Genomic DNA, 10,547 nt, shown 5'->3' on the forward strand with positions numbered 1-10,547 from the left:
GCTCTGCCGCAACACAATCAATGCGCTTCTTCAGAACCACACACACGGAACAGATGCGGGCGTTATTCTCAGTCGCATAAATGAAAATAACTGTTTATGTGGTACATGCAAGGATAGAGGATGTTGGAAACAGATTTTAATATAGAAATCTTCAACTGATGAAGAGTGTCGCGGCTTGGTTGGCAGGCTGCAAAAGCATGCACAACGCGCGCTGTTAGAGGATGTTTTCGCCTTGTTTCCTCTTTGCTCGGATTCGTAGAGTTGAAATCGAAACAAGTCGTGTATTAATTGTACCCAATGAATGAGTCTGTTTTAATAATCCCGACGTCTGGACACAATCCAGACTCCTCTCCAAGGGGCTGTTTTGAAGTTGTGATTGATTGGTACAGACGTCTCTATACAGGATTCGGCATCACTTACACTTTTAAATTGTTATCCTTGCGTCTTCATATTACTCTCCGTTATCCTGTTCGTCATCGGCAAAACTTCCCCAATTCCCCATTCACTCAGCGCAGTCCGCAAGCATAGGCGAGAGTGGAAAAAAAAATCCAAAAAGAGATCCAAAGGGGAGTTAAAACGTACACAACTGAACACGAATCTGTGTGCTGAAATGCAATAAAAGAACCTGGCGATGGTCTTAATGATGACAGTGATGTTGTTTCTTTATCCAGTGTTTTAGCGGTATAATTGCAAACCCAGTGTTTAAGACAGCTTGTATAGTGTTGCAGTTGATCAAATATATCTGCGGATATCGGCATTTATTTCGGGTGCTGGTGTCAGCGAAGGGACTGTAGTTGCGCTCTTCGCTGCGCTCAGATGTATTGAAGTGTTTCTGAAGGAGAATATCAGTTTGAGGTCGCAAGCCCCGCCCACTGAGGGTGTGTATTCCTCTCACAACCTTTCACCCAAGTAGGCTTCACGAAAACACACAAACTGACGACGACAATGATGATGATGATGATGAAGGAGAAGAAGAAGAAGAAGTGAATGCTGTATTTAAGGGATATATAGAGATTATCAACTTTTATTTAATCGTTTCTGATGACCTGTAGTGGCTTGACATGAGCATTCAGTCTGAATGATGGAATACATGTGAAAAATTATAATACGCTCTTGGAGGAAATTGTGTAGCTGATTAAATAATTCCATGTCTGCTCCTTTACTGAGAAAAAAGAAAATGATCTGGTGAATTTCATTCGATTCCACAGTCTCTAAGATTTTTAGTTTAAAACAGTCCACTTAGCATCCCTCTTGTTCTATTCTAGCAGCAGTGAGGCGTGACCTGGATCCCATGCCTGAAGTGTGGAAATTCATCCAGAGAGAGGGCATGGTATTCAGTTTAATCATCTCAAAGACATTTCACAACATTCTTTACAACACCATGACACTCAGCACTCACCCTGAAAGCACAGGCCATGAGCCGCTCTTTATTCTTCAAAAAAAAAAAAAAAAAGGAAAAGAAATAATACATACAATGCCAACTAGGGAGGGAATTAGAATGAAACCAAACAGTATTTCTTCACTTAAAAACAGGCTGACACCCATAAACATTCTTCTAAACCAAGAGGTGTTCTGTTTTAAAGGTTGATGTAAGAACATTAACAGTGATGTGTACGTGTCAGGTTACTGTACTGATGGCCCCTGTGATGTGTGGTACCACGGAGTATGAATAAGAAGTAACATGCAAAAGTCATTGTTTTTTCATCACCACGAAGACAGAACAGCTGAAATGCTTTTTTTGTGTGTGTATGTGTGTGTGTGTGTGTGTGTGTGGGGGGGGGGGGGGTATTCAAGGCATTTAGCAAAATGCTACTACTTGTTCTGGTCAAAACCACCCAGAAAAATGGAGCACAGGCCAACTTTTATACAGAAAACAACCTGCAATCAAACGGTGAATGTGAATTGTTGTGGAGGGTCCATTTGTCCTGTTAAGGTCACTGTAATGACAAAAAGTCTATCAAGTACCTCAGCATTTTGTCCCAAATCCTGGTTTCCCCGTCTAAATGTGTGGACTTTCAGCACTTGTCAGGGGCAGTCCATAAGTGAAGGTGTCATGATACCAGTATAATGGCCCCAGTTTTCCAGTCTCAGGAAAAACACTAAAGACCAAAGGGAAGGACTGAAAACAGGGGTTCAATTAACTGTGATATGGCATTTTTGGGAATAAGTCTGTAAGTGGAGCAATGATTTTGAATCAGTTGATTCCTCCATAAAAAAATGCGTGACATGTTGGAAAATGTTAACATACATCAGCCGAAGTGCTTTTATCAGCATGGACTTATATGTTGATGTCATGTAATAGTGACATTTGTTGTATTTATCAGTTACAATGACTAATAATTTCAGCGATGACTGTATGTGTATGAATAAATGCAATTTCAAATGATTCCATTGTATTGAAAGAAAGAAATGTCCACTGAGTGCTGGATATTGTTAGGCATTTAGCTTTATTTGCATTTTGCAAGTTTTCAGTGTTACAGTTAAATTTGTCAAATATATAAGTTGACCAACTGAAATATATGTTTCCTGAGCAAGTAAAAAGTTCAAAATACAAATAAATGTAACCCCCCCCCCCCCCCCCCCCCCCCCCCCAAAAAAACAACAACCCAGAAACATTCAAATGAACAAAGAGGGAAAAACCTTTTTGATAGTTTGAAAAGGAAAGTTGAAATTGCTATCATAATTGCCATAAATGACTCTGTCATAAATGTAATCTCTCTCTCTCTCTCTCTCTCTCTCTCTCTCACTCTCGCTCTCTCTCTCCGCAACAAGTTTTGTCAATTACAAGTTTCTTTTTACACGTTGTTTTGCGTCTTACCGCATAAAAGATCGGCCACAACATACCCAAAAAAGGATTGGTGAAGGACTTTGTCCATCAATTTAACGACGGGCGTTCCTTTGCCTTTTGCACTTCCTGTGTGAGGGTAAACCAGACGGAAGTAGCTTACTCAACTTCATATTGGAACAACAGGGGTGATACAGAAATTTGTTGTGATTTTTTGACTGTGCATAAGCTGAAGTGAAATGAGACAATGTACTCGGACGTCTGTTCAGATGATATCCCGTATCCTGAACGTTTCCCTCACTCGGATTAAGCATGCATAAAGGTATGTTCACCCTCTTAGTCAGGGAGCTTGCTGTTGTAGCTCGTCGGCTAACCAATAACCTGTCAGCAAAGGCCTTTGGCTAATTTGCTAACTGCCTTACCAAGTGCAGAGAAGCGCTAGCCACGCAAGTTAGCCAAGTTAAAACACTATGCCATTACGTTGCTTATTAAGGTAAAATCACTAATACATAATTCTGTCCCGTTGCCAATTCCTTTGATTAATTAAGTTGTTTATTAATTTTGTTTAGCTCTCCTGTTACATTAATGCTTAGCGAGCTAGCTAGGTGGTCAGTTAGCTTAGCTAACACCACCTCTGGCCGACTGCTGTCGGCTCGAGAGACAGTTCTTGGGTTTTTGCTGCAAATTTTTCAGCCTGGGAAATTAATATTCCTTTTTTATATAACAAATGAACACGTGAATGTATGCTCTCCTGCCACGCCTTGCAGCATACGTTGGGATGCGGTTTTGAATTGGCAAAGTTACGCCTTGAACCAACTAATGTTAGCTTTGTTAGCCCAATATTATTCGTTGTACATGTACTACCAAATAGCTCCGCTGTTTTCCGGAGTTAACGCGTTCGTTTCCTAACTGCCTGTCGCCCAGACATATCTTATAAACAGAGCGTGTTTGTCTTATCTTGCGCTTGTTGAAACTGTCAACAGCAAGAAGAAGAGTCTAGCCAGGAAAACGAGTTCCGCCGCTCGGCCTGTGTGGATGCTCGCTGTATCCTAAACAGGCATTTGCACCGTTTGTACCAAGATGGTTAGAGAACTCGACTCTTGACACCGCAGGCCAACATAATCTTGATCAAATACCTGCATTATTCTTAAGTTTTCTTAATTTCGCCGTTATGCCCACAGCAGTTATCCTCAAATTCAGTCCTGGATATCTGGTATCTTGCCAGTTTTGACCCTCATCACATAAAATCAGATGCAGTTTTTTCACCTGACAGGCAGGTGTGTGCTGGCTTTGGCCAATGAGAGATCACAATAAATGGTTGGTTGGAGACCAGCAAGACTTCTGAAGTCCAGGACCGTATTTTAGGAACTTTTTGACACAGTAATTCTCATCAGCACTGTGCTGGGGATATCTTAAAAATGCATTCATATTAGGGCATGCACCAATTTCATAATGACTTTATTCTTACCCATTTAACAAGGGGCAAGATCCCTGAATCTTAGTTTAGCTGTGGTTCTTTGGAAGGATATCATTAAAATGTTGCCATTGTGTGCTATATTATGTATCAGATTTCCCCCCAGCAAATGAAGGTGGCAATTTCATGACAGACGTTGGAAGAAACGATGTGAGATGTAATAGGCCGGAGTTTAAAGGGATGTGAGATGTAACTGGGCAGAATTTAAAGGGATGTGAGATGTAACAGGGCAGAGTTTAAAGGGATGCTTGCAGTTTTAAAATGAAATGTTTCCGTCTGAACAGGTCGGCACACATGTTCCACCATGGAGAAGAGAAAATAACCCAGAAAAGGAGGAGAAGAAGAAGACGCCGCCGTCATTGAAGAAGCGACTGCTTCCCTGAAACGACTGAGCGACAGAACGTCGAGATCGAGAGGGGGAAAGATTGAGAAGAGAGAGAGGGAGCGAGCAGGGGAGGGAGGGGGAGAGAGAGAGAGAAGGAGGCGTGTAGGGAGAAGGGGAGGAGAGAAAGAGGATGGCTTTCCTGGACAACCCCTCCATTATCTTGGCACACATCCGTCAGTCGCACGTGACCAGCGATGACACGGGCATGTGTGAGATGGTACTCATCGACCACGACGTGGACCTGGAGAAGTGCCAGGCGTCCGGCGTGTCGGCCAGTGGGGGGTCGTTCGGGTCGGGCCAGTTTGGGGACGGCAGTGGCGGAGGGGACGGTCAGACCTGTGACCTCTCCCAGTCTGTAGACATCACCTCCAGTTGGGATTTTGGTATACGTCGGCGATCGAACACAGGTAAGAGGCTTGCGCCCATGGGCACTCAGTGCGCTGTCAGAGTGTACGTCATAGAGGACGTTTGTGTGCTGAGGTGTTTGGGGAGGGGGAGGGGGGGGGTGTGCTGTGGTGCTAATAATGAAAAATGTGACTGGTAGTTATGGTGGTGTGTCAGCATCGGTCTGTGAAGGACACCCCCCCCTCCAGTCGATGTGTTGGGAGGAATCAGAGATGACGCAGGGGTGAAGACAAGGGTACAAGAGTCTCTCTAAAAACATCTTCTCATTTATTGATTCTTCAGAAAAGACAGTTCTTCAGTGAAAGATCTTGATTCACATTATCCTTTAAAAATGGCCCAGAGTTCATTTTATGTTTATGCTTCCAAATCAGTTTTTTACTGATCTGTAAGCCTTGCGTTAATGTTGAGTTGAAACCTGGCTCTATGGTTTTCAGTCACTAGACTCTTGTACTCTTCAGTCTAGAGCTTCACATGGCCCAGCCCAACTCTTCACAGTTGAATTTGGCCAGTTTGTGCTCTATAATATTGTCTCTGAAGGTGTTGTGTTGTAGATGGTTTGAAAAGGTTGTGCTGTGAGGGGATTTGGACCTTGTGGAGCTGGAACCTGCAGCCTGCCCTGAGAGCTGCAGGTTTGAGTCTCACCCGGAGTCCGACTTCCAGGGGAAGCCACTGTGTGTCTGTGTTTGGAATGAATGAAAGGGAAAATGGAAATGTTTTTGTTTTATTCTGATATGTGAATGATTGACCTGTTGTCAGGGTCAGGACCCTGTAAGATGTGTATGGGACTGATTCTGACCATCATCACTGGCCTGTGGAAATAGCTGTGGGTTGAACTAATGACAGGTCGTGTGAGGTCAAAGGTTGATTTATATGCAAATCAGAATGAAGAGCCTTTAATAATTGAGTTCAACAGGTTGATGCTGTTGTCCCTCTTACACAACTGATGTGATATTACCCAGTGAAATCCAACTTATTGTTTTACTTTTCATCATTTTTTTTTTACTTTTAATTAATTCTGTGTACTTGGTTTTTATGCTTTCTGAATTCTCTGAAAAGCTACCCGATTGTCATTTTTAATTAAAAAGGCTAGAACAAATGATTGCTCATTTTCTATTAAGTATGGGCATTTTCTTTGCCTGTAGTAGGTCTGTGCCCTTATTAACAGGTGAATAAATGTGCTAAGTCATAAGGAGATGATCAGTTGTCTCATTACACAAGGCATGTGAAATCATACGCATTGTAAGGAAACATTGCCATGCATGTGGGACCAACACTGAAGAGTTTCACTCCATTTCTGAAGCATCTGTTTCTATGGTTTCATTTTAAATCAGTGTGAAGTGAAGGCAGCTCAGAAACCTTGACTGTAACTCACATGGTTTCCCAAGATGCATCTCGCCCCACTCAACTTCAGCATCGTGCAGAAATAATTTGGAGAAAGTAATTATTAAGCTTGAACTGATGGCCGACCGGTTTTAAACTAAGCTGTTCTGTGTCCTTGCCTTGAGTTCATGCTCTAGATATTTGGGTGTGAGAACTGACTCTCTCCTTCCGGGCTTTTTAGCTGAGTGCCGCTGATCAGTGTCTTGCATGGCTATCTGTGAATCTGTTCAGAGCTCCTTAAGGTGTTTAACATAGACGTGAACATTTTCTCCAACCCAAGGCATTGTGTTTGGAAATGTCTTGGATGAGAGAATGCTTGTGATGTTCAGACACTGACGTCATTTGGAAGGGGGGGGAGGGGATGAGGGTCTGATAGACACTGGTTAAGTTATGGCACTCATCTCAGACAGAGGAAGGAGTGAGTCTATTCTGAAACCCAAAGCACACAAAAGGTTAGATAAAGTTAATCAGGTAGTTGCATAAACTTTTGCTTTCGTTTTTGATTTTAGGCAGAAAGGTTCAGTAAGTGCACACTTGCTGGGGACAGGTACAGGACCTGCTATGTAATGGCCAAAGATCGATATGAATCCTAAGGGTCGCCTTTAGAGAGAGCGGAAGATCAGTGTGTTTCGTGTGTTGGGTGTCTGAGGGGACCATGAGGCAAATGGAACTCCCAGAAGATCTCTTAGGCAAAGCTGGACAAATCTGCCACCAGTGGTCAAAGTCTAGTCACTCCTGTTTGGTTATGGTTCTGCAGATAACCCTAACATCTCACTGAGAAATTTATTGATACTGTCCCAGACTTAGATTTCATATAGTTTGCTAGCCTACCCCCCCCCCCCCAAAAAAAAAGAAAGAAAGAAATTGACAACTGGTTCTGTCCAGCACTGCAGTGGTTCTTCTGGTTGAATTGTTTTATGGGGAGCAGTTGTGTTGGTGGAGAGTCTGTCAGACTGTTCAGGCCTGTTTTTCTCTGAGAACCGACTGAACAGGCTGTTTCAGCAGGACGACAGGACAGCTTCGCCGGACCAGAACCAGCCGGTGAGCAACTCTGGGATTTCACACAAACTATCGTTCGTATGACGTGACCTCAGGTGAATTCATATGCATCTCTAGAACTTTCCACAGCAACCAGTGTTCGGCTGACTGGTGAACTGTTTACATGCTGAGGTGTCAGGTTTTGGCGAAAGACCCATGCACCTTTTACAGACCAGCAAAACCTTCAAGCTCAGAGGAACAAGGACCTGTTGTTAAGGATCCTGTCTGTTGTTAAAGGACTTGTTCCCCACTTTGAGCTGTACAGTGCATAGCTCATTGTTTTATTGTCTGTAGTTTAAGTGCTCCCTTAACTGTGAAAGGTTTGTTTGGTCGTTTTGGACTCTGCAGAGGTCGGTAAGTGTGTGAATGGGCAGAATGAAAGAACAGACTGAGAAAACCTGGCTTCATTTCTTTTGCGCTTTGTCTGGGTTGTTGATTAAGTTTGGTCTTATTCAGAAAGATGATGACCATAGCCGACAATTTACTGTTGTTAACGCTGAGTCTGTTTGGAGTCGTTCCTCAGCCAATGAAGTAAGGGCATTTAAACGTGTGATCACTGAATCAGTCTGGAGTCATTTCTCAGCCAATGAAATTAAGGCATTTAAACATGTAATCGCTGAGTCTATTTGGAGTTATTCCTCAGCCAATGAAATGAAAGCACGTAAACATTGTGATTGTTGAGTCTGTTTGGAGTCCTTCTTCAGCCTATGAAGTGAAGGCATTTAAACATGTGATCTCTGAGGCAGTCTGGAGTCAGTCCTCAGCCAATGAAATGAAAGCATGTAAATATTGTGATTGTTGAGTCTGTTTGGAGTCATTCCTCCGCCAATGAAGTGAAGTCATTTAAACAGGTGACAGCCGTTCACTCTGTGTCGGGTGGCTGACACATTTGTCATGCCGTGTGTGTGTGTGTGTGTGTGTGTGTTTGATGGGTGTAGATCAGCGCTGTGTCTCTGACCTTGGTGTGCAGGGACCAGCTCCCCTGACGAGGTGTTAGACCTATCACCATCACTCAGCCAACAGCTGATGGTCATTTGAAAAATGTCGCCATAAACTATCGGCAAAGCAATTCCTGATGTCGTGCGTCTCCGATAGGCCCTGATCCGTATCAATCGGGGAACTGTGGCAGCGTTCCAAAGGAGCGCCGGCCGTTAGGTGGAATGCGCTGTCTATAGACCTACGGATGATCAATACGCAATGCTCTGGAGGTCAGCAACTGAATTTTTACTGAAGATCATTGTGACACACTCAGACAGGCTTTCTGCTCATCAGACAGAAATCGCTGTGCGCTGCTAAAGAACATTCTGGTCCCTCTCTAAAACCCGTCTTGATTTGATATTCATCAGGCTGTTTTTAATTGTTTTGATTTTCTTTGGACTCTTCTTTTTTTTTTCCTAATGATTTATCCAGAACATCCTCCTGTGTTATTCTGTAGTGGATGAACCTCATACCAGGTAAGTGTCAGGACGTGACTAAAAGCCAGTGGCTGTGGAGTGGATTGATTCATCCTCTCGGCAGGACTTCCAATAGGGCTTAAAAACATTTCAGTATGAGAAATCCCTTTCAGAAATCATCAATGTTCCTCTTTCCTACCCAGAAAAAAAAATTAAGGCAAAAATCATGACATAAATAAAAGATGGGAGAATAAATTTACATGCTGATGTGCACTGACACTGTAATTTTACTTCAGAGTCAAACTTTTTTTTTTTTCTTTTGAAGCTCAAAGACTGGAGAGACTGAGGAAAGAGCGACAGAACCAGATTAAGTGCAAAAACATTCAGTGGAAAGAGAGGACCTCATCTCAGTCAGGTAAGAGACCTCACAGCTACCTCACAAATGCCTCACAGATACCTCACAGCAGCCCTGCAGTGAAGAGGGGCACTGGTTCTATGACACACTGGGTTTACTTGTTACATCTGGTACTGGTGAATAAACTGATGAATAAACTCAGCATGACCATCGATCTACACATTTAGCCCTCTTATCAAAACAGACCACAGTGCAAGTAACACGACATGTTACATATAAACCTGTCGGTGAAGTTCTCTCTGTGAGCCAGTCAGTGGTTATGTTATGAAACGTTGCACATTATGTTACATGTTCCGTGATGACTGAGGGTGTGTCTGTTCCTATCTCCCACATCTTTTCCCGTCTCCAGCAGAGGACCTGAGCTCGCTGTTTGAGAGGAAGGACTTTAAGGACAGGCCCCGCAGCACAGGGACCAAATCCACGCTGTCCCTCCGCCTGGAGCAGTGTCCTCAACAGCTCAACAATCCCTTCAACGAGTACTCCAAGTTTGACGGCAAGGTTAGTACCCTTTTCCTCGGAGGGCGGGAGTCTGGAAACGGCGGTTTTCGTGTGAATGCAGGATTTGAGGGACCGTCTTCGGGACCTCTGGCCTGCAGGATGTTACGGTTGACAGGCGAGGAACGTGACAGGAGAAGGCGGGGAACGCACGCTGAGTGCAAGCGTCTCCGGAGTCGGACGGCAAAGCGAGGACCAGAGGCCGATGCAGCGGAGGGCGACCGAGCGCCGCCGTTCATGGCAGATGTTTGCACGAAGGCTTGTCCGTCTGGGATGGGCGTTAAAAGCTACGGTCACCGTAATTGCATTCGCGTTCGTAGCGGCGCGCGCAGCGAGTCCGATTACATTAAAGCTGGCTAGAGATTTCTGTTTGGACAGGGACAGGCGCAGAGACTGGCCTGCGTGAAATTTTATTTTGTCATTTCAATATCTCACTCAGTCGATGGAAATCAACTACAGTCGGAGCATGTTGGTCTAGCAGAACTGAGCTTAATCAGATGAGTTTTGCCCTTTCTCCAGTGTGCTGTCTGAAGGCTTGGCTTAATTTGCCATGGGCTGTTGAAACCCAGACAAAAAAATCTGTGCTTGTATCTGTGTTTAACCAAAGGTTCCTCCCCAGACCGCCTCGGCTACTGTTCGCGCTGTCAGAGAAAACACTCTTAATTATTTCCAGCAAAATCTTTTGTTTACTGCGGGGGGGGGGGTGCATCTTGGCCCTGGAATAGCTCTCACAGTGGAATAAACCATTAGTGTTGCATCCAGGGGGCCTGGTGAAG

The 10,547-nt window shown here is 43.9% G+C and overlaps 1 protein-coding gene across 3 annotated transcripts in view; it reads left to right on the forward strand.

Moving 5' to 3' along the window:
* The first annotated feature begins 4,739 nt into the window (after window positions 1-4,739).
* The window catches only part of mapkap1 (MAPK associated protein 1), a 34,594-nt gene continuing 28,786 nt past the window's right edge, over window positions 4,740-10,547 (forward strand). For all 3 annotated transcript variants that reach the window (XM_030775432.1, XM_030775448.1, XM_030775440.1), the window contains exons 1-3: window positions 4,740-5,051; window positions 9,187-9,276; window positions 9,626-9,774. In XM_030775432.1, coding sequence (XP_030631292.1) covers window positions 4,775-5,051; window positions 9,187-9,276; window positions 9,626-9,774 — 516 coding nt within the window. In that variant the 5' untranslated portion in view covers window positions 4,740-4,774. The remainder of the gene's footprint in view (window positions 5,052-9,186; window positions 9,277-9,625; window positions 9,775-10,547) is intronic.

The sequence above is a fragment of the Chanos chanos genome, chromosome 1, assembly GCF_902362185.1.
Source record: "Chanos chanos chromosome 1, fChaCha1.1, whole genome shotgun sequence".
NCBI classification, from domain to species: Eukaryota; Metazoa; Chordata; class Actinopteri; order Gonorynchiformes; family Chanidae; genus Chanos; species Chanos chanos.